We start from the raw sequence: 25,308 nt of genomic DNA on the forward strand, positions 1-25,308 counted from the left end.
GCACTATATCATAATTAAGGGGTCTATCCACCAAAAAGACCTAACAATTGAAAACATTTATGCTCCAAATATGGAAGCCCCCAAATATATAAATCAATTAGTCACAAACATAAAGAAACTCATTGATAGTAATACCATAATAGCAGGGGACTTCGACATCCGACTTACAGCAATGGACTGAGCATCTAATCAGAAAATCAACAAGGAAACAGTAGCTTTGAATGACACACTGGGCCAGATGGACTTAACAGATATATTCAGAACATTTCATCCTAAAGCAGCAGACTATACATTCTTCTCCAGTGCACACGGAATGTTCTCCAGAATAGATCACATACTGGGACACAAATCAGCCCTCAACAAGTACAAAAAGATCGGGATCACCCTGTACATATTTTTAGACCACAACGCTATGAAACTTGAAATCAAACATATGAAAAAATTTGGAAAGGTAATAAATACTTGAAGACTAAAGAATATCCTACTAAAGAATGAATGGGCTAACCACGAAGTTAAAGACAAAATTAAAAAGTACAAGGAAGCCAATGAAAATGATAACACCACAGCCCAAAACCTCTGAGACGTAGCAAAGGCACTCATAAGAGGAAAGTATATAGCAATCCAGGCCTTCCTAAAGAAGCAAGAAAGGTCTCAGATACACAACTTAACCTTTTACCTTAAAGAGCTGGAAAAGAACAGCAAATAAAACCCAAAAAGAGCAGAAGACAGGAAATGATAAAGATTAGAGCAGAAATCAATGCTCTCGAAACCAAAAAACAAACAAAAAACCCAAACAGTAGAACAGATCAATGAAACTAGAAGCTGGTTCTTTGAAAGAATTAACAAAATTGATAAACCACCAGCCAGTTTAATCAAAAAGAAAAAGAAAAGGACTCAAATAAAGAAAATCAAGAATGAAAGAGGAGACATCATAACCAACACAGGAGAAATAAAAACAATAATAATATTATGATCAATTATATGCCAATAAAATGGGCAATTAGAAGAAATGAACAAATTCCTAGAAACATACAAACTACCAAAACTGAAACAGGAAGAAATAGAAAATTTGAAAGAGTCATAACCAGTAAAGAAATTGAATTAGTAATCAAAAATTTCCCCCCAAAAACCAGAGTCTAGGGCCAGATGGCTTTCCAGGGAAATTCTATGAAACATTTAAAGAAGAATTAACACTTATTCTCTTGAAGCTGTTCCAAAAAATAGAGATGGAAGGAAAACCTCCAAACTCTTTCTGTGAAGCTCGGATTACTTTGATTCCCAAACCAGACAAAGACCCCACTAAGAAGGAGAACTATAGACCAATATCCCTGATGAACATGGACGCAAAAATCCTCAACAAGATATTAGCCAACTGAATCCAACAATACATTAAAAAAATAATTCACCATGACCAAGTGGGATTTATACCTGGGATGCCGGGCTAGTTCAATATTCACAGAACAATCAATGTGACTCATCACATCAATAAAAGAAAGGACAAGAACTACATGATCCTCTCAATAGATGTAGAGAAAGCATTTGACAAAATATAGCATCCTTTCTTGATAAAAACCCTTAAGAAAGTAGGGATAGAAGGATCATACCTCGAGATCATAAAAGTCATATATGAAAGACCCAACCCTAATAACATCCTCAATGGGGAAAAACTGAGAGCTTTCCCTCTAAGGTCAAGAACAAGACAGGAATGTCCACTCTTGCCAATGTTATTCAACACAGTATTGGAAGTTTTAGCCTCAGCAATCAGACCAACACAAAGAAATAAAAGGCACCCAAATTGGCCAGGAAGAGGTCAAACTTTCACTCTTTGCAGATGACATAATAGTCTATATGGAAAAACCCAAAAGATTCCACCAAAAAACTATTAGAACTGTTCCATGAATTCAGGAAAGTTGCAGGATATAAAATCAATGAACAGATATCGGTTGCATTCCTATACACCAACAACGAAGCAACAGAAAGAGAAATTAAGGAATCAATCCCATTTACAACTGCACCAAAAATCATAAAATACCTAGGAATAAATCTAACCAAAGAGGTGAAAAATCTATACACTGAAAACTATACAAAGCTTATGATAGAAACTGAAGAAGTCACAAAAAAATGGAAAAATATTCCATGCTCCTGGATAAGAACAAATATTATTAAAATGTTAAAACTATCTAAAGCAATCTACATATTCAATGCAATACCTATCAAAATAACACCAGCATTCTTCACAGAGCTAGAACAAACAATTCTAAAATTTGTATGGAACCAGAAAAGACCCCAAATAGCCAAAGCAATCTTGAAAAAGAAAACCAAAGCAGGAGGCATAAAAATACCAGACTTCAAGCTGTATTACAAAGCTGTAATCATCAAGACAGTATGGAACTGACACAAAAACAAAAAATCAGATCAATGGAACAGAATAGAGAACCCAGAAATGGACCCACAAACGTATGGCCAGCTAATCTTTGACAAAGCAGGAAAGGACATCCAATGGAATAAAGACAGTCTCTTCAGCAAGTGGTGCTGGGAAAACTGGACAGCGACATGCAGAAAAATGAACATGGGGACCATGGTGGAGAAGTGGGGGAAAATAGTTGGGGAGAGGGAGGGAGGCAAACCATGAGGGACTCTTGAATGCCAGGAACAAACTGAGGGCTGCTGGGGAAGGGGGGATTCCAGGCATGGAGGAGGGCACTTGTGGGGATGAGCACTGGGTGTTATATGGAAACCAACTTGACAATAAACTATTTTTTTAAAAAAATGAACTTGGACCACTTTCTTACATCATGCACAAAAATAAACTCAAAATGGATGAAAGATCTAAATGTAAGATAGGAAGCCATCAAAATCCTTGAGGAGAAAGAAGGCAAAAACCTCTTTGACCTTGGCTGCAGCAACTTCTTACTCAACATGTCCCTGGAGGCAAGGGAAACAAAAGCAAAAATGAACTATTGGGACCTCATCAAAATAAGAATCTTCTGCATAGTGAAGGGAACAATCAGAAAAAACAAAAGACAACTGATGGAACGGGAGAAGATATTTGCAAACGACATATCAGATAAAGGGTTAGTATCCAAAATCTATAAAGAACTTATCAAACTCAACACCTGAAAAACAAATAATCCAGTGAAGAAATGGGCTAAAGACATGAATAGACACTTCTCTAAAGAAGACATGCAGATGGCCAACCGACACATGAAAAGATGCTCAACATCACTCATCATCAGGAAAATACAAATCAAAACCACAATGAGATACCACCTCACACCGATCAGAATGGCTAACACTAATAACTCAGGAAGCAACAGATGTTGGCAAGGATGCAGAGAAAGAGGTTCTCTTTTGCACTGCTGGTGGGAATGCAAACTGGGGCAGCCACTGTGGAAAACAGTATGGAGGTTCCTCAAAAAATTAAAAATAGAACTACCCTACAACCCCAGCAATTGCGCCACTAGGTATTTATCCAAGGGGTTCAGTACGCTGTTTCAAAGGGACACATGCAGCCCAATGTTTATAGCAGCGCTATCAACAATAGCCAAAGTATGGAAAGAGCCCAAATGTCCACTGATGGATGAATGGATGAAGAAGATGTGGTATATATACAATGGAGTATTATTCAGCAATCAAATAGAATGAAATCTTGCCATTTGCAACTACGTGGATGGAACTGGAGGGTATTATGTGAAGCGAAATTACAATCAGAGAAAGACAAATAGCATATGACTTGACTCATATGAGGCCTTTAAGATACAAAGCAGATGAACATAATGGAAGGGAAGCAAAAATAATATAAAAACAGGGAGAGGGACAAAACGTAAGGGACTTTTAAATACGGAAAACAAACAGAGGGTGGCTGGAGAGGCTGTGGGAGAGGGATGGGCTAAATGGGTGAGGGGCATTAAGGAACCTACTCCTGAAATCATTGTTGCACTATATGCTAACTAGCTTGGATATAAGTTTTAAAAACAAATTAAATAATAAATTTGGCGGTGGGGGGTGGGGGAAGGAATTGGTAGCTGGAGGCACCTGGGTGGTTCAGCTGGTTAGGTGTCCAACTTCAGCTCAGGTCATGATCTCATGGCTTGTGAGTTCGAGCCCCGTGTCAAGCTTTGTGCTGACAGCTTAGAGACTGGGGCCTGCTTCAGATTCTGTCTCTGTCTGTCTCTGCCCCTGCCCCACTCACACTCTGTATCTCTCTCTCTCTCAAAGTAAATAAACATTAAAAAGAAAAAAAAAAAGAACTGGTGGCTGGAACTGACAATATGGAGATCAGGGACGGTCCTGGGAAGAAGCGTTTCACAAGAGTGCTGGGCACCAAACACTCATCTCTAGTGGAACGAAGACAAAGTGGTAGACGGAACAACGGAGCACCATCTACAATAAGTTCTTTGCCAAAACTTTGCTTTGAAGGAGAACAGAAAACCCCCTATGATGTTTCCAAAGTAGAGTTTGTCTGCATCCTGATGGACCCAAACCAGTAAGGAGAGAGAGCAGATCACGCAGAGGGAAAGGTGACGTTTGCAGCAGGGATGCAGGCGCAAGGTGCTTCAGATGGCCGTAGGGAATGGGATCCAGAACATGAGGGCTGGGGGTAGTGGCCTCTGACAGAGGTAGAGACACCTTTCGCAGTGCAACAGGTGAGAAGGCAAGGCACACAAGCACAAATGAAATATTAGATGAAGGTACAGCTAAGAGTGAAAAGGGGAAGGGGATAACGTGGAGGGCTTGAGGTGTGGGAAGGGATATGAGATAAGGTCACCTTGCGGTGTTGGAAAATAAACATACCAGTGAAGACAGGCAGGATTTCTGGGTGGTGCTGAGTGCCCACTTGAGATTTGTGATCGGAAATTTACAGCGAGACCAGTCTGTGGAATTTGAAAGGGAGCCTGGTATGCATTGTTTTCTCTAGCAACATTATTTTATCTCAGAGCAGGACTAGAAGTATGTTTAACCAGAGCTGGCACTGCATGGAAGATAGAGCAGGGCAGGGAAGTTACAGAAAAGTCTGCAAGGGTGAGGTATGCAAATTATAGGGGGATGGGAACCAAGGGTATTGGGAAGTGGAGAAGGTGGAAGGGACAATACACTGAAGTCTCAGTGAAATCAAAGGAGCACTGGAGTGGGAGCACTAGAAGAGAAGGACAGAATGTGGGAGGAAGGGGTGTGGACTGTGGGAGATGCTCGTGGTGGAGATTCCACAGATAACCACATTATGGGAGATGATGAGGTCCAGAGCATGGCCATAGAAGTAAGATGGGGGAAGATCATTGGAGGAGAGGAGGCCTGGGAGCTGAGTATTGCGTGGGTCATCCATATGGATGTGAAGTCACCAAAAATAGTGACAAAAATAGTGTGGGGAGGAAGGCAGAGGTCCAGAGGGAAAAGTCCTCAATGAGTGAGTGTAATAACAGGAAGGTCAGCATAAGAGGAATTAGGAAGGAAAGTCTGAGTTCAGAGGAGCTAGGAGTTTTGAAAAGAAGACATGGTAGTCACTAGGAAGTAGCCATAAGGAGCAAGGGTGATGGCCCGGCCTTGGGTGTAAGACACGTGGCATGTGACAGGGCTTCCAGGGAGGGGATATTACTGGGACTAGCCAGGTTACTTTCTAGGGCAGCAAAGTGAAGGGACCATTCAGAGAAAAGATGAGTGTTATGAGGGAGATTGCTGCAGACGGACCACAGATGGCAATGAATGGATCCGGGTGGATGGAACGGGACAGACATTTGGGTCAAATTAAGGGAAGTAGAGAACCATAAGTGACCTGGGAAGCTTAGGTTTCTGGGGGTGAGAGGCAGGACAGATGTGCTAGGAATGTCCCAGAGGAGGAAGGTGGGTGCCAAGTCCAAACTGGAATCCACGTGGCTCCCGGAGACCTGATCCCACCATTAACCCCATGCAGTATGAAGGCTGGGGGCGGGGCTGGTGATGGGAGCGTGGGATGGGGTAAGTGAGTGGGTAGGTTGGGGACAGACAAGGGCCTCGTAAAGGAACTGTAAGTTTAGGCAGTGGCAGCTTGATACTGTAGAACCTTCTTTTTTGTTTCAGTACAGTGGAGGGCAGCTGGGGAAAAGGTGGTTTCATCCAGAAAAAAGGAAAGGTTCCCAGACTGTTTCTTTTCTCGAGAGGTTAGGGCAGACTGGTGAGGGAGATCCCAAGGAGTGGAGGCTGCTCCTTCTCTTCGGGGACTCTCCTTTGGGTGTCTACCTTCCTTTGGCTTGGGGAAGTAAGGCAGATGTGGAGAGAGAAAGGGAGGGGGTCCTAGCCTGGCATCACAGAAGAAAGCTAGGAGAGGAGCTGAGTTTCCATCTGGTTGACAAAGAGGGGAAAGAGACACAATTTCTAACAAAACTAATTCAGCACAAGCTAGCATTCAAGACCAGAGAACACGAAGAGACTAAACCATTAGGAATTCAAAGACATTTGGGGCAAGGGCATTTGTCTTTCCCTATCCTGAAGTGTACTGTTTGAATCTGCTACTTTCTAATAAGTCACGGTAGGGCAAGTTTTTGTTCTTTTTTTATTCTTCTTTAAAATTATGTTATTCACATTGTTTCAGTCTCCCCTAGGAATTTGGGGCTTGGTTTGTCAATTTTCACACACACACAAACACTGCTCTAATTTTTCTTGGAATCGTGTTGAATTGATTAGTAAATCTGGAGAGAATTAACATCTTCACAATACTAGAAGTTCCTGTTCATGAACATAAAATATTTCCTTTAGTCTTTTTTTTTTTAATGTCTTTATTTTATTTTGAGAGACAGAGACAGAGAGTGAGCGGGGGAGAGGCAGAGAGAAAGGGAGACACAGAATTTGAAGCAGGCTCTAGCCTCAGAGCTGTCAGCACAGAGCCCGATGCAAGGCTCAAACCCACGGACTGTGAGATCATGATATGAGCAGAAGTTGGACACTTAACCGACTGAGCCACCCAGACACCCCTCCTTTAGTCTTAAAGAAACTTTTTTAAGCTTATTTATTTATTCTGAGAGAGAGAGAGAGTGAGAGAAAGAGAGTAGAGAGAGAGCACAAAGGGGGGAAGGACAGAGAGAGACTCTGGAGAGAGAGAGAATCCCAAGCAGGTTCCTCACAAGAAAAATTAGAGCAGTGTTTGTGTGTGTGTGGAAATTGACAAACCAAGACCCAAATTCCTAGGGGAGACTGAAACAATGTGAATAACATGATTTTTAAAGAAGAATAAAAAAAGAACAATGTGTAAGATGTGTAAGATGTGTGTCAATGTGTGAGATGAACCCGAGAGATCATGACCTGAGCTGAGATCAAGAGTTGGACACTTACCCAAACTGAGCCACCCAGGAGCCCCAATTTTAGTCTTTTTATTCATCACCTTCATTAAGGTTTTATCATTTATTTACAACAGGTCTTACAACTCTTTTGTTTGTTTGTTTATTCCTAGGTACCTTTTGTGGTTTGTTACTTTCCGAGTAGGATTTTTAAAAATTATAATCTTTAGTCTTTGGTAGAATGATTTTTATTGCCATTTCATTCCTCAATTTTGTAGCACTCCATATTTGTTCTGATAGCTTGACTGCTGCTGATTCTTTTGGATTTTGGGGTGCCCATATTATTTGTGAGTAATAACATTTTGTTTCTTATCTTTTAATTCTTTTATTTGCCTTTTCATTCATTGGCTTTGGGAACTAGAAGGTCACAGATGACCTAGGGAAAACAACTACCATAATACATTAGAAGTTGAAATGATGGGGCGCCTGGGTGGCTCAGTGGTTTAAGCGTCCGACTTTGGCTCAGGTCATGATCTCACAGCTCGTGAGTTTGAGTTCCACATCGGCTCTGTGCTGACATCTCAGAGCTTGGATCTTGCTTCAGATTGTGTATCCTTCTCTCTCTCTGCCCCTCAGCCGCTCAAGCTCTGTCTCTCAATAATAAACAGTTTTTTAAAAAGTTGAAATGCATAAGGATGCTATTAAGTGCTATAGTAGGAATCTAAAAGCACCTACATAGTAAATGAAATGATGTGATGATGCCTTAGAACACGATACCCACTTACACAAGGCAGGACAGATTAGAAATGCAAGGAGTCATCTCTGAGAGGAAGCAATATATTAATAGAAATCAGGGGATACGTGAAATTAAGAGAGACACTTCAGTCACTATGAACATGATCAAAAGTCACAGAGTAACAATAGTTGATCACACTTGCAGGTAGACAAGGGGAAGTGAGAGTAAATTCGCAGGTATTTTTAGAAAACGTTTTTACTCCATTATGCCTAACTTGCACTGCCTGTTAAACATCGCGTGTATAAAACACAAAACCCCACATCCAACTTTCAATAAAGCCATGAACTTACCATTGTATGTTTCATTCAAAATGAAGCCAAGTAATGCTACATCGTTGGCACACGGGCATTTTGCCACTTTGACATCCACCACGTGCTGATACAGTACACTGACACTATTTTTTGTCATTATAGTCCCGAGATCCCACTGAAGAATAGGTTCTGTGGAAATAAAATTTAGGTCTTTAATTTGTGGCTGCAGGCTTGAACAGGGGATGTTCCTGCTTTCCTCTAAAGGTTTTGTTGTTTTGTTTTGCTTTTATTTCCCCCCAAGTTTTTGTTTAAATTCCAAATTAGTTAACAAACAGGGTAATATTAGTCTCAGGTGTAGAATTTAGGGATTCAACACCAACACACAACACCTGCGGCTCATCACGATCAATGCCCTCATTTAAGAATTTTCAAAGCACTAGGTAAAAGGCCTATTCCATTTTCCATAAAACACATGTACTACCTCACTTTTCATTGGTTTAAAAAAAAAAAAAGGTTGATTCTTATTTTCCAGAGTAGCAGGGATGAAGGCTCAGTGCCCTTGATGGGGGCCCGCAACACTCAACGCTGCAGAAGAACATGTGGGATGGGAGACACTGCTTTGGTCTCCTTTGGGGACTACGATTGGCTGCACGCTCTCTCCCTGGAAATGGAATTGCTGGGTCACAGGACATTTATAATGGAGAACAGCTTCCGCTTCAAAAGCCCACAACCACACATTTACTTTTTGTTCTCTTCCTTTGATTCCACAGAAATGGCAGCAGATAGAGAGCAATGGGAATACATCCAGAACACCAGTAGAAGGAAGGGAAAGGTCGCATTAGAGGCTGGGACACTGAGAAGGATTTCTGGAAGTTGGGCTGAGATGACAAGGAAAAACCAATCAGAGGGGGACATATCCCTCACCCGGGCAATCTATTCTTGGATATGCAAAGCATTGGGGCTGGATGAAGTCAAATTTTAATGATGAGAAAATGGGATTTTTTGTTTCTTCTGAAAAAATGAGAAAAGGGAGAACAAAAAGCAAGCCAGGGCAATTTGACAGAATACTGCTGTCTGAATTTCAAAAACAGCCAAAGGACTTTTAAAAAGAGATATCTAATAATTGATTCTTTAGCTGTTTACATTTCTACAGTGTAGATCTTTACCATCTCCCCCAAATCTGCAGCAAAGCCAGAAGACTTTTTTTTTACACAAATAGTTTATTGTCAAGTTGGTTTCCATATAACACCTAGTGCTCATCCCCACAAGTGCCCTCCTCCATGCCCATCACCCCCCTCAGTCCTCAGTTTGTTCTCAGCATTCAAGAGTCTCTTATGGTTTGCCTCCCTCCCTCTCCCCCACTATTTCCCCCCTTCTTCTCCCCCACGGTCCTCTGTTAAGTTCCTCCTAATCCTCCTATACGTGCAAACATATGGTAGCTGTCCTTCTCTGCCTGACTTATTTCGGTCAGCATGACACCCTCAAGTTCCATCCATGTTGCTACACATGGCCAGATTTCATTCTTTATCAAGAGCCTAAGTGTCCATCAACAGACGAATGGATCAAGAAGACGTGGTTGGATCAAGAAGATGTGGTTTATCTATACGATGGAATACTATATGGCAATGAGAAAGCCAGAAGACTTTAAGCGATACATGTTTCACCTCCTGCAAAAGCAAGAATTGGAGGTAGGTTTCCACCTGGGTTGACACAGGGTAGCTTAGAACAGAAAGAGACAGAATTTATAAACCAATGATATTCACTCTGAAATTCAAAGAAATTTCAGGTATGGCAGCTGACCCCCCAAGGTGAGAGCATATCTGTGCAGGCAATTAATTAACCAGATCTTACAGGACAGGGAGACTGGACCTTGTGGCCGGGACATGGTCGCATCAGATTGAAAACACCTCATATGTACAAGCTCCCTAGAGTCAGATACTGTATTTTAAATGTTTTAAGAATGAGGGAGTGATTGTAAGTCTTGACTACTACTGAGAAGTCAAAGAGACAGAAAAGGGACTCTTATGAAGGGGAACCAGTGATTGTGATTAGGAACAGTGTTAGTCAAGCGGTCTAGGGGGTGGATTTGGAGTCGGCAGTGAATAGTTCTCACCATCTCCACCGCTAATCCCCCAGCCCACGTCCCCAGGACCACCTTCCGAGTGGACCAGGGCAACAGATGCCAGTCAATCTTCTTTATCCCATTCTTGCCACCTTCTCCGAGGGTCTTCACCTAGCAGCCAAAGTGACCCATTTAGAAAGCATGAATCAGAATGTATCACTCTCCTGCTTAAAACACTCCAACGGCTTTTCATTATAATTAGAATAAATCCTGCATTTTTTACCATGCTCCCTGCTGGCCTCTCCAAACTTATTATAAGCCACTCTGCCTGTCATTTACTCTACTTCCACATCACAGGCGTCCTTTCCGCTCCTCAAACACATGAATCTCATTTCTGCATCTGGAACCTTTAAGAACAACTAATTTGTGGAACTCTTTGCTACCATGTTACCTCTATACATTCTAAATTAATTGTACGCTAACATTTAAATGCAGTATATAATAACCTGGGTACATTTCAATGTGTAAATGATTCATATTTCAAAAAATGTTTTAGTTGAAATAATTACATACTGTTGTTTTAGTATGTGAAGGTAGCGAGCACAGGACTTCAAAATATCCATCTCAAAGGCTTGCAATTACTAGTGAATAATTGACTATTTTTTAAAAACTTGGACACTATGACCAAATAATAAAGCACATTTTGCCAATTTTTTTAGATATTTTAATTTTGGTTAAAGAAATAAAGCAATATAGAATGATTGAAGATATCTCCACTACCTTAGTGGCCCTATTCCTAAATTTTCCCCAAATGCAACCATATCATCAAATTGCTGTGTATATTTCTAATTCCATGTTTTTACTACAGTATGTATGTACCCACGAATGGTACATAGCATTGTTTTATAGGTCTTCTGAATTTTAAATGTTCTTTTCTGAATTTTAAGTGAACAGTAGATTTTATAACATGTTCATAGAAGGTGCAAAAACTTTGTAAAGCCATTGTTTATCATGACCCCCATTCGGTTACAGAAAAAAAGTTGTATTTCCATATCTCTATAGCACTCTTTGCAGACCTCTATTAACCATTAGAGGTGTATAGTTCTTTGTCTTCCTCATCAGAATGTGAGTCCCTCAAGTGTAATGATCATCTTTCTCTCATTTTTATCTCTAGGACTTAGCACAGAGTCTGGTAGGTTACAACATTTGTTGAGAGAATATTATGAATTTCATTTCACTTTTATCTGTTGGCATTTACCTCGGAGTTTATCCAATAGTGTTCCTTCAGTAGTATAAATATTTAATCCCTGTTGTAATGTGATCCTTATGAACCATTCTTCTACAGCTGCAATATCTGTTTGAAAACAGAAGGTAAATAATCATCTATATTTTTGTGTGTGTGCTAAGTTAGTGAAATTTAAGGCTATATAAACATGACCAATATTATTGTTCATTTCCCAATTGCTTTGACTGCATTTACATATAAGGTTTCCCATGCTTTTACTACAGTCATTTTGATGATAAATTTAAAAAAAATTATGAAGTGATCTTACTACCACAGCCATAAATCCAGATAATAATATTTTAGATCATAATTTTACTATAAGAGTTGTTGTGGCTTGGTAAAAAATGATGACACTTCATGTGAAGTGGTATACTATTATTTTAAAGTAGACCATGCTTAATGAAAACATATAGTGTAGGGGCACCTGGGTGGCTCAGTTAGTTTACTGTCTGACTTTGGCTCAGGTCATGATCTCATAGTTTGTGGGTTCAAGCCCTGTGTCAGGTTCTGCACGGGCAATGCCGAACCTGCTTGAGATTCTCTCTCTCCCCCTCTCTCTCTGTCCTTCCCCCATTTTCTCTTTCTAAAAATAAACACACTTTATATATATATATATGTTTTTAAATAATTTAAGGTATGAAGAATAAGCCAATAATGGCGATAAATAGAATTAAACATAATTAATATAAATGAAGACAGAAAGAAAAGTAGGAGAGAAAAGGGGTGTGTGGGTGGCTCAGTCAGTTAAGTGTCTGACTTTGGCTCAGGTCATGATCTCATGGCTCATGGGTTTGAGCCCCACATCAGGCTCCACACTAACTGTGGAGCAACTTTCTCTCTTTCCCTCTCTCTCTGTTCCTCTCCCACTCATACTTTCTTTCACTCAAAAATAAACTTAAAAAAAGAACATAAGAGATGGAGTAGAAAATAGCCTGATGATAAATTTTAAACAATCATATCAACAATTATATTAAATGTAAATGATCTAAAAATACCAATTAAAAGATTTCCAATTAGATGTAAAACTCAAGACTGAATATGCTATCTATAAGAAATCCACTTTAAATATAAAAGCATCGATGGGTTAAAAGTAAAAGAATGAGTGGGGCCTGGGGAAGCCCTGGGTGGTAAATAGCCTGGGAGCTCTTGTGACATGGACCAACACTGAGGCTAAAACCAGGGTACATTCATGAAAAACATGCCTGACCCAAATGACTCAGTTGCATGGGCTTTCATGTACACCCAGACATCTAGTTGGGTCTGTGCAGTGGCTGCTGAAGCAGCTAGTGAGCCCAAATAGATCAAATGATATTTGTGCTTCTTGCTGTCATTATTTTCCATCAAGCAATTCCTGGACTTTGAGAAAGATAATGGTGTGAGAAAACATCACATATGTTTCTACAAAAGGAGTTTTCCACATGACTGGTTGACCCAGAGAAGTCAGTCTTTGGATTTATGACTTAACTGACCCTTGGTGGGACTGGTTCAAAGTTGGTATGTGCATAATTATCTTTGACTTTTAAAACATGAAGAGCCCTGAGGATCTGCAAGTCTTAGATAACTCTTTGCAAGTTCTTACTAAAGTCAGAAATGGTGTGGTTCCTATAATGATACATGGAGTGACTGAATATAAGGAAAAGTGTGGATTTAATTCTTTCTAAAAAAGTTTTTGTAAATATTTATTTTTGAGAGAGAGAGAGAGAGAGCGAGTGCGAGCAAGCACTCATGAGCAGGGGAGGGGCAGAGAAAGAGGGAGACAGAATCAGAAGAAGGCTCCAGGCTCTGAGCTATCAGCACTGAGCCTGGCATGGGGCTGGAACTCAGGAACTGTGAGATCATGATCTGAGTGGAAGTCGGATGCTTAACTGATTGAGCCACACAGGCACCCCTGGATTTAATTCTTTATTAACAGTTACATCCAATTATTATCTAGATTGGATTTATAGCAACTGTATCTCTTTCCACATGTTTATTAACCAGCACACACTTCTGGTGGTAATACTAATCCTGCTCATCTTAAACACTCAGGAAATATTAATTCTACCTGCAGTGTGGTTAATAGAGTGAAGATATATATGAAACAGCCAAGAAGCCATGCAACACAGGGTTAGCTGGTAGATCTAGAGCTGGAAGTTGAAGAGGTTCAATTACAAAGGCTCCAAACAAACCGAGTCAGGTAGTTGATGTGCCCTCTCATCTGTCCCACGTGCTATTCAAGAATTCAGTGAGAACAATAGCAGAACTGCATTAAGAGTTATAGAAAAGAGGGGTATCTGGCTGTTAAAACCCTAGTTACTTTGGGTAAACAAGGCGCGTCCACTAGATAAGTGACCAAGGCTATGGTATCCCAGTCTGAAAAGCTGGAATAGCACCATAGCTATTCCAGTGATGGAATGTTTATTTTTGCTAGACCAGCTGGTTGTTTTCCATGGAGTCCTTCCTATAGCTCCAGCTCCTCCATTCCACTAGGAACCTGAGTAATTTTTCATCCTATCTTGCTGGAGTCTGGTTAATTCCTCCTCACATGCAGCCCTCCTCTGCTCTATGATTTAAATTTCTGCCTTCCTCTGTTTGATTGGATTCTCAGTGGGAGGCATCAATACTTTTGTGTTTGATCTTATTTGCTGACGGTTTGATTTTGTTTTCAAATTCATTTCTGTGCTTCCATTCTGTTGACTAAAAGTTGCCTTCGGGAAAAAAGGCAAGAGAATGAAAAAAAAAAATTATGCAAATACTAATTCCTAGACAGCGGTAGTGGCTATATCAATATCTGGCAAAGAAGATTTCAGATCAAGGTAATATCAGGAATAAAGAGCAGCGATGTATATGATAAAGGGATCAATTCACTAACAAGGTGCAACAACCCTAAATGTATACATGCTTAACAAGAGCTTCCAAGTACACAAATCAAAGGCTGATAAAACTGAAAAGAGAAATTAAAAAATCCACAATTATAGGTGGATATTTCAACACTCCTCTCAGTAACTGACAAAAATCAGTAAGAATACAGAAAAGCTGAACACTAACAAACCAATTGGCCCAACCAACATTTATGGAACATTCCAGCTGAGAATAGCAGAATAAATATTCTTTTCAAGTGTGCACGGGAGATTCACCAAATAGGCCATACCAAACATCTTAACAAATTATCATATGAAATATGTTCTCAGAACACAGAATTAATCTGGAAAAAATACATAATAGAAAGATATCTGGAAAATCTCCAAATATTTGGACATCTTTACAATGTACTTATAAATAATCACAAGCCAAAGAGGAAGCAGCAGAGCAAATGAGAAAATATTTCTAATTGAGAGAAAATGAAAACACACCATATCAGAATTTATGAGATGCAGAGAAAGCAGGACTAGAGAGAAATATATAGCAGTAAAATATTTATATTGGATAAAACAAATATCTCAAATCAGTGATCTGAAGCTGGGGCTGAAAGATAGTAAAGGCCTTATACAGAGTCAAATAGTAAATATTTTGGGCTTTGTGGCCCATATGGTCTCTGTCACAACACTAATTCTGCCATGGTAGTACAGAACCAGCCACAGCAAGCACATAAATTAATGAACATGGCTGTGTTCCAACAAAACTTTGTTTAAAAAACAGGCTTCAGGCCAAAAGTGTAGCATGTCGACCCCTATCTAAAGGTTCCCAATTTAAAGGAAAAAGGGGGCAAATTAAACCAAAAGCAAGTAGGAGAATAAGATGAGGAGTGAAGGTCAATGAAATGGAGGCCAAACAAACAAAACCCCCCCAAAAAACAATATTCACAGTCAATGAATTCAAAAGATGTTTCTATGCAAGGGTCTATAAAATTGATGAACCTGCTAGACTAATCAAGAAGAAAAAAGGTACAAATAACCCATATTAGATATGAAACAGGGAACCTCACTACAGACTCTCTGTTCTACTTACTGTGTCATAAATTCAAAAATGTAAATGAAATGGAAAAGTTTCTACAAAGATGCAAACTGCCAAAACACACTTAAGAAAAAATAAAAAACGCAAATATTCCCCCATCTATTTAGGAAACTGAATTTGTGGTTAAAAGCTTTCTCACAAAGAAAACTCCAGGCCCAGGTATCTTCATTGGCCTGGAGAATCTCACCAAACATTTAATGAAAACAGAATATCAATACTACAAAATTTCTTCCATAATATAGGAGAAAAATCCTCATTTTATGTATGTATGTATGTATGTATTTATCTTCTTAGAAGTTGGTATTATTTTCACTGTTACCTAGTTTTAAAAGCCTACGTACTTACTTTTCCTTCCCACCAGGTTTACCTGCAGGCCAAGATTTCAAAAACTGCAGCAAACAAACACACAGCATTGTGGGATTCCAGCCAGTGACTACCTGCATTTCGTTTTGGCAATTAACCCAGGGCTCCCTTTCAAAGAAACTTCTGTGCAAACTGCCGTATTTCCTAGAATGAGGCTCGATTTTTTCAACCTTGAAGTCACCCTCAGAAACCTAAGCTTTCAGAACTTAGTTACAATATCACCATCGTGATACCACAATTACCATTGTGGTAATTTTACAATCAATAGCCCCCAAAGTTACTTTATTTAACAGAGGACTTCAAGACAAGGAGAAATTTCTCGGCATTCTCATCTGCCCCTGCTGACTGTTCTACATCTCTACATCTCTTTCCATGGGAATTTTCACCCTTAAAGTCCAGGGGATGGCCTCAGCTGCACCAAGTTGCTAAGCAGAGCCCATCTGGATGGGGAGGAGGGGATTTGGACACAGGGCCCCTTGCTGGGCCCAGCGCTGCTGTCAGACCCAGCAACAATGACCTTGTTCATTATTCATAAACGCTGCCCAATAAAGAGCATGCATCAAAGCTTAAAAGCCAAACTTTCTGCCCAGATTCCTGGATAAGAAGATTTTTAAAAACCTGTATAATTTGAACCAAAAGGGTGGCTATTAAAAATAAACCAAGAAATATCCAGAAACAGGTTTCTAGAGAAAGCTTGACTTCCAATACAATAAAATGATTTAGAAATGTTCTTTTATATATGGGGAATGCAACGGTATCACAGCCTCTTAGTTAAGCCTCCTGAAAGTCCTTAAGTAGAAAGCATTTCAATTTAGAGATCAAAGTGAAAATACCTTTGAAAGAAAAATAATGTAGCTAGGAAACTGTGTGCATCTTGGCAAACATTTTCCAACTCACCATGAGCTTGGGCTTTCTGGGAAGGTCAGTGGTTTACCAGTCAAAAACATTCTTAAAGTCATCAGGAATGGAGGGATGGAGACTCAGCATCTGGGCAGGTGTGTTTCTAGTTTCATTTCTGGGGCTCAAGAGCCAAACGGCTTGATCTTGCAGGGCCTCATACAGACATTCCCCAGGGTGGTAAAGATTCTAAAACATCTGAGGCTCCATAAGAACTCCTGGATGTTATCAGCTGTGCTGAGCTACCTGGACTCTTCCCCAAAGCCCTGTATTGTCCTTTTTCAGCTTTAAGTTGATCACCACCCTGGCATTCAGCAGCAGCAGCATCCACAACGACAAAGCAACTCATTTTATAGCGATAGCATTATCAGATACCAAATGGAAATAAAGACATAAGGAGAAAAGAAAACTCTAGGCTGATAACCACAAGAACCTCTAGCCAAATGAGTCCCATAATATATAAAAAGGATAATACATCATGACCAAGAGTTGTTTATCCTAGGATTGCAAGGCTAGCTCAAAATTCAAAAATGAATCAATGAAATCTACCGTATCAACATACTAAACAAGAAAATCCTTATTTTCTCAACAGATGCAGAAAGAGCATTAACAAAATTCAATACCGATTCATGATAAAAACTCAGCAAATTAAGAAGGGAATTTCCTTAACATGATAAAGGGTATCTATAAAATACCTAACATAATACATTATGTTGAAAGATTGAATGTTTCCCTCCTAAAATTGGAAAAAAAAGGCCTAGTCGTTCTCTTACTATTCCTATTTAACATAGTCCTGGAGGTCTTACCTCTACAATAAGGCAAGAAAAAGAAATAAAATGAATATATTCTGGAAAGGAAGAAATAAAATTACATCTATTTTTCTACATAGAAAAATCAAAGACCAAACAAAAGACTACTAGAACCAATAAGTGACTTTAACAAGGTTGCAAGATCAGAGTTTTTAATTTTGGTAAAGGCTAATTTATCAATTTTTTATTTTATGGATCGCACTTTTGGCATTATAGCTGACTCAAGTTCACAAAGATGTTCTCCTATATTTACTTCCAGAGATTTATGGTTCCAGGTTTTGTATCGAGATCTATGGCTCAATCTGAGCTAATTTTTGTGTATTGTATGGACTGAGGTTAATGGTGGGGGAATATGGATATCCAATCATTCCACCACCATTGTTGTAAACACTTGTCTCCATTGATTTCTATTTCTGGGTTCCCTGTCTTTTCACCTATACCAATTGTCTTGGTTTCTGGGACTTGGGCAACAGGGAGAGGTTGACTACAGGTGGGGTGATTTTATCGGGCAATGGACCCATTTTGTATCTTGACTGTAGTGATTTCGCAACTGTACACATTTGTGTAAACTTCTAGACCCGGATGCTAAAAAGGGTACGTTTTATTTAAGGCAAATTATACCTTATTTTCCAATGGAAAAAAAAAGGACAAATTATGTAGTGTAAATCAAAGAACAACTCTTTTTTACTTTGAATAGTTACATGCTGTTCAAACTTCAGACTGCCTTCAGCACTCTCTAGCTATCACTAAGCCTCCCTACGCCTCCATGGGCCTCAGTTAAATCATTTGAACGTGGACATGATAATGGGACCTACCTTATAGGGATAAATAAGTTAATATAAGTAGAGTGTTTACAGTAGTGATGAAATACAAGAATTCAATCAATGCTACCTGCTGACTCTACTACTACTATGATGACTATTTTCCTTCCTTGGTGGTTGATGTGACCTCAACTACCCTTCCCAAGATGTTATGTTTACATAATACTCCAATTCATGGCAGGGCAGGAAATAAGATATGATTAAGGAAGAAAAAAAAGAATGAGAAAATATGGTCTCCTTTCCCTTGAATACTCCCCCTCCCCCAATTTCTAGCATATTACTAATTAGACCATTGCCTCCTATGGTATTATGGGCTCAAATATACTTCTTTTTCTCTGTCCAGGGAGTTGTGGCAGAGCTCATTTGGTGTCTTTCCATAAAATACTCAAGTTCTCAGCTCACCCTTGTTCCTGTCTGGGCGACCCTTGAATCACTACATTTCTGAAACTAAAGTTTGTAAATAGATGAAGCAAAAATAATAAGTCATCTTCCCTTTTTCAGCTCTCAAAGCAATGTAATATTATGCCAAGGAGCTAGAACAATCCATCCTTATACTGATGACAGTGAAGTTAGATTAAAGCAAGCAAGCAAGCAAGCAAGCAAGAGTATGATTTTCAGGATGAATTCCTTGTAAAAAAAAAAAAAAAAAAAACCACACCAAGCTTTCAGTAGATTAGTTTAGAAAAAAATTGAGGTGAATAAAGGATAAAATGCCGATATGAATCATATCAGATATTACAGCACTGGGGCTTCTTTTACTTTTGCTTTGACACTTCATTATGTGGAATCTTTTCTATCATTTCTCTAACCAACCCCCACTTTTATTCTGACACACAATTTCACATGTCCTTTAATTACTCCTGTACCTAGGTTGGCCTATCAGATTCCCATTGTCTTGGTCCCTCATGACTATTTGACTGATACACAAGTGGATGCTGGATCAACACTTGTTGATTAAAGATACTTCTCTGGGAATTTGGAATTGGGATGGTCCCTAAGAAATATATGTTAAAAAATTTGACTAGCAATGAGGCAGGTTTAGGAAGCTAGTTTTCAGAGAGAGAGAGAGAGAAACAAATGTAGATTTACAGAAAATATAGAAAAGAGGAATAGGGCGAAAGTAGTCTCTGGGGGTCTTGGTGATTATCCATTTCTTAGTACTAATTCCTTCCTGTAACCTGGTTGCATTTTTATTTGGTTCCATGACAAAAACAAATTTCTTATTATTCCTTCAGTGAAACCAAGGGGGTTTCTGCTTCTTTCTCCTACCATATTAAAACAATTTACCCCCCATCATTTTTAAACTATGAAAATATATCTCGTACCTTAAGATCTACTAGTTCAGTCCACTAGCTCAATACTTGTAACTACTGATATTTTACTTTCCTCCTTTTCCATGTGAGTATTTGCAGTAGGATATAAAGCTATGTATGCCACCACATAACACTTAGTAGACGATTCCATAGTGAATAACTCATGATATATTGCAGCCTATTTTAAGGTAACCTATTGGTACATGAATTTCTTGATACTATAGTTTTTGAGTTCCAGAAAATGAGTTTATTTAAATGAAGAACAATATAAATGTTATGTGTGTCAAACCAATCTATCTACAATAGAATTGCCAGATAAAATAGAGGAACCCTAGTTAAATTTGAATTTTAGATAAACTACAATAATTTTTAGTAAGTGTGTCTGAAATACTACATGAGACATCATATGGAATAGCAAATAATTTTTAATACAATAAATATTTTTTTACTTGCTAAATTTGGCAATCCAGACCCATGAGTAGAAGAATTAATTCATATCTCTCTTACCTGTATTTTTTGTAATGTTTTCTCTGGGAATTTCAATCAACCAGTAAACTCGATCACTGAACTTGAATAAAGAAGACATCAGAATATAGTGTTTTACAATGTTAGTGGCAACACTTATTTTACATATTCAACCATATCCTTAAGTATGAAAATTAAACAAGAGCATCTAATGTATATACCTTTTACCCAGCAATTTCATGGTTAGAATTTATCCTACCATATACTCACATATGTGTGAAATAAAGTATATCCAAGGATATTTTTTGTCATTACTTGTAATAGTAGAAGATTGGAAATAACTAAACTATTAATAGGGTATGTAAAATAGTATAGCCATAAAGTGAAATACCACTCTCAGGTAACACAAAACTGAGGCATTGTCAGAGGTCAGAGCTCAGTGTTTGCAGAGAATTGGGGAATTTAAGAGGAAAATCCCATGAACAAGGGAACTGTAAGAGTGGTGAGCTAAGAGTTAAATACAAACTCTTCTTGAGTCCTGGGGCAACACATGTGCAGAGGAGACCCATGGAATCCATGTTAAAGTAATCAGCCATGGGGGCACCCAGGTGGCTCAGTCAGTTAAGCATTCGACGTCAGCTCAGGTCATGATCTCATGGTAGGTGAGTTCAAGCCCTGCCTCGGGCTCTGTGCTGACAGCTCAGAGGCTGGAGCCTGTTTCAGATCAGATTCTGTGTCTCCCTCTCTCTCTGACCCTCCCCTGCTCACGCTGTCTCTCTCTCTCAGAAATAAATAAAATATTTAAAAAATTTTTTAAAAATAAAGTGCACAATTAAATGGTGTGTAGTAAATTCAGAGAGTGTAAAAAATCACTACTATCTAATTTTATAACATTTTCATCATCACAGAAGGACAGCCCATCCCTGTTAACTCCCCAGTCCACCTTCTGCTCTTCAGATGTAGGTAACCATTAAACTATGCTGTCTGTGTAGATTTGCTTATTCTGAACATCTCAGATAAATGAAATCATACAATATATAGTGACTGGCTTCTGTCAGTTAGGGTAACATCTGCAAGCTTCATCCATGTGGGAGTATGTGTCACTACTTCATTTCTTTTTCTCTTTTAATTCAAATTCAAGTTAGTGAACATACAGTGTACTCTTGGCTTTGGAAGTAGAACATAGTGATGCATCCCTTACATATGACACCCAGTGCTCGTCCAGAAAAGTGCCCTCCTTAATGCCCATCCCCCATTTAACCCACCCCCTCACCCACCTCCCCTCCAGCAACCCTCAGTTTGTTCTCTGTATTTAAGAGTCTCTTATGGTTTGCTTCTCTGTTTTTATCTTATTTTTGCCTTCCCTTTCCCTATGTTCAACTGTTGAGTTTCTCAAGTTCCACATGAGTGAAATCATATGATATTCATCTTTCTCTGACTGACTTACTTTGCTTAGCATAATACCTTCTAGTTCCATCCATGTTGTTGCAAATGGCAAGATATCATTCTTTTCCATCGCCGAGTAGTATTCCATTTTATATATACACCACATCATCTTTATTTGTCCCCTATGTGTGATGTGTCGTTTCTCCCTGTATGCTTTTAAGATGTTCTCTTTGTATTTACCCTAATTAGATTTCTTTGTGCTTCTTGGATTATAAGTTTAACAAATTTGTAAAGTCTTTAGCTACTATTTCTCTGAAAAAATATGTTCTGCTCCTTTCTCTGTCTCTTTTCTTCATGAGATTCTAATTATGTACATTATCCCACAGATATCTAAGCATCTGGGCATTTTTCTTTAATCATTTCCCCTCCTTTTCAGGTTGGATAATTTTCATTGCTGTATCTCTAAGTTTACAGATTCTTTCTTCTGTCATCTCCAATATGTTCACCTACTAAATATTTTATTTCAGTTATTATACTTTGCAGCCTCATTATTTTCATCTGGTTTTATTGTTATATTTTTCACTTATGTGCCGGGATTCCCTATCCATTCTTTAACTGGGACATTTTCTTTAAGCCTATGTACATTTAAAAATTTTTATTTTAGAGAGAGACATTGTAGGGAGTGGAGAGAGGCAGAGAGAGAAAAACTTAAGCAGGCCTTATGCTCTATGTGGAGTCTGACATGGGGCTCAATCCCACGACCCTGGGATCATGACCTGGGGCAAAATCAACAGTTGGACACTCAACTAACTTAGCCACACAGGCACCCCTAGCCTATGTACATATTAGTAATAACTGCTTTGAAGTCTTCATCTACTCTCTGGACTCACTCTGGGTCAGTTTATCATCTAACTTTTATTTTTTTTTTATCAGTTACGTGTTTCTGGTTATTTTTTTTTTCATGTCTTGTTATTTTGGTTGAAACTGGACATTTAAGATAATAAGCTATAGCAACTCTGGATTCTGTTATGTTCTTATGAGAATTTGCTGCGCTCTTTTGTTGTTGGTTGAAGTGTAAAGGTTCTTTCTTGTCTTGATACAACTGTAAACTCTCTTAGCTATGGTTTCAGCAGCTGCTATCTCTGCTCAGTTTTTTAAGCTTCTATGGCTGATTATTTTTAAATTTTATTTAATGTTTGTTTACTTTTGAGAGAGACAGAGTTGGATCCGAAGTTGGATGCTTAACTGACTGAGCCACCCAGGTACCCCTAATTGTGCACTTTAAATAGGTGAATTGTATGGTATGCAATTATATCTTTAAAAGTTGTTACCCACTCCCCCCCAGAATGAGGGCAAATGAAGAGATTTTCAAGGGGATGAAACTCCCAGAGAATTTACTGCCCATAGACCTGTACTGTAAGAAATGACACCCCAAGCCTCCAAAAGCAAATAATCTAGTGAAGAAATGGACAGAAGACATGAATAGACACTTTTCCGAAGAAGACATACAGACGGCTAACACACACATGAAAAGATGTTCAACATCACTCATCATCAGGAAAATACAAATCAAAACCATAATGAGATACCACCTCACACTGGTCAGAATGGCAAAAATTAACAACTCAGGAAACAACAGATGTTGGTGAGGATGCGGAGAAAGGAGAACCCTTTTGTGCTGCTGGTGGGAATTCAAACTGGTGCGGCCACTCTGGAAAACAGTATGGAGGCTCCTCATAAAACTAAAAAACAGAGCTACCCTACTACGCAGCAACTGCACTAGTAGATATTTATCCAAAGGATACAAATTGCTGACTTGAAGGGGCATATGCACCCCCAATGTTTATAGCAGCACTGTCAACAATAGTCAAATTATGGAAAGAGCCCAATGTCCATTGACTGATGAATGGATAAAGATGATGTGGTATACACACACACACACACACACACACACACACACACACAACGGAATATTACTTGGTGATCAAAAAGAATGAAATCTTGCCATTTGCAAAAATGTGGGTGAAACTAGAATGAATTATGCTAAGCAAAATAAGTCAGTCAGAGAAAGGCAGATATCAGATGATTTCACTCACATGTAGAATTTAAGAAACAAAACAGATGAATCTAGGAGAAGGGAAGCAAAAACAAGAACCATAAGATTCTTTTTTTTTTTTTTTTAATATTTTTATTTATTTCTAGGAGAGAGACAGCGTGAAGAGTGGAGGGTCAGAGAGAGAGGGAGACACAGACTCGGGAATAGGCTCCAGGCTCTGAGCTGGCAGTCAGCACAGAGCCCGATGAGGGGCTCAAACCCATGAACCGCGAGATCATGACCTAAGCGAAAGTCGGACGCTTAACCGACTAAGCCACCCAGGCTCCCCAAGAAACATAAGATTCTTAATTACAGAGAACAAACTGAGGGTTGCTGGCAGAGTGTTGGGTAGGGACATAGACTAAATGGGTGATGGACATTAAGGAGGACACTTGTTATGGGGCGCCTGGGTGGCTCAGTCGGTTGAGTGTCGGACTTCCGCTCAGGTCATGATCTCATTGTTCGTGAGCCCCGCGTCAGGCTCTGTGCTGACAGCTCAGAGCCTGGAGTCGGCTTCAGATCCTGTGTTTCCCTCTCTCTCTGACTCTCCCCTGCTCATGCTCATGCTCATGCTCTCTCTCTCTCAAAAATAAATAAACATTAAACAAATTTAATAATAAAAAAAAGGAGGGCACTTGCTGGGAGGAGCACTGGGTGTTAAATGTAAGTGATGAATCACTAAATTCTATTCCTGAAATCATTATTACATTATATGTTAACTAACTTGGATTTAAATTTTTTAAAAATTTAAAAAACGAAATGAACACTTCAAATATATTTGTAATAATGTGGGAAAGGATGTCCAGAATTTACAAATTTATTTGCTACCCAAAGGAAAGTGCTGGCATGAATATTTTGAATGAGACCAGGTATAAACCATTTTAACTGAAAAAAATTAATAAAATAAAATATTAAAGAAAAAAATGATAACAGTTCTTTGGGCTGAAGAAATAGGACACCAGATGGCAAACTTATAACTCTGCACAAAAATGAAGAGCGGTGGAAATCATTAATACATAAATACCAAAAAAAGTATTTTTTCTTTAATCTCTTAAAAACTATTTAAAGCAAAATGTATAACACTGTATTGTTAGGTTTAAAAACATATGTAGATGTTATCTTATGACTAGCTATTTTTAAAAAACCACATTCTATAGAAAGAATATGCTTCTTATTAATAATATCAAAGGATAAAATAAAGTGTCATTACCAAAGTTAAGTTAAAGTGGAAGATGCCAGTATATGTACTATTTATAATTGCCAAGCTGGGAGCGAGTCCTCCGGATGTGAACACACCTAGAAATTCCTGCGAAGTATGCTTACTTTCAGATTGGAGAAAACACTGGATTTTCTGGTAGGAAAGAGAGGGGGTGGAAAGTGATGATAATCTGATGGAGAGAAGCCTATTTTACATTAATTTAAAAGTGAGAGGTAATCTATGAAATGCCTATGCTGCTAAAGACTGCTGTCTGTAGTAATTCTCGTCTCTAAACAGGAAAAAAAATCTATTTTGAAAAAGTACATTTCTAGAACTCAGTAACCTATCATACTAGTTTCATAATAAGTTGAAACCTCATCTATATAT

The 25,308-nt window shown here is 38.8% G+C and overlaps 1 protein-coding gene across 1 annotated transcript in view; it reads right to left on the minus strand.

Annotated features, from left to right (window-relative positions):
- Nucleotides 1–25,308, minus strand: part of CATSPERB (cation channel sperm associated auxiliary subunit beta) — a 120,003-nt gene that overhangs the window by 77,911 nt on the left and 16,784 nt on the right. Inside the window, exons 5-8 of the mRNA XM_039232511.1 lie at nucleotides 24,934–25,074; nucleotides 20,285–20,345; nucleotides 11,615–11,710; nucleotides 8,334–8,483 (exon numbers count right to left, since the gene is read on the minus strand). Coding sequence (XP_039088442.1) covers nucleotides 8,334–8,483; nucleotides 11,615–11,710; nucleotides 20,285–20,345; nucleotides 24,934–25,074 — 448 coding nt within the window. The remainder of the gene's footprint in view (nucleotides 1–8,333; nucleotides 8,484–11,614; nucleotides 11,711–20,284; nucleotides 20,346–24,933; nucleotides 25,075–25,308) is intronic.

Source organism: Hyaena hyaena, unplaced genomic scaffold (genome assembly GCF_003009895.1).
Source record: "Hyaena hyaena isolate Hyena2069 unplaced genomic scaffold, ASM300989v1 scaffold_67, whole genome shotgun sequence".
Lineage (NCBI taxonomy): Eukaryota > Metazoa > Chordata > Mammalia > Carnivora > Hyaenidae > Hyaena > Hyaena hyaena.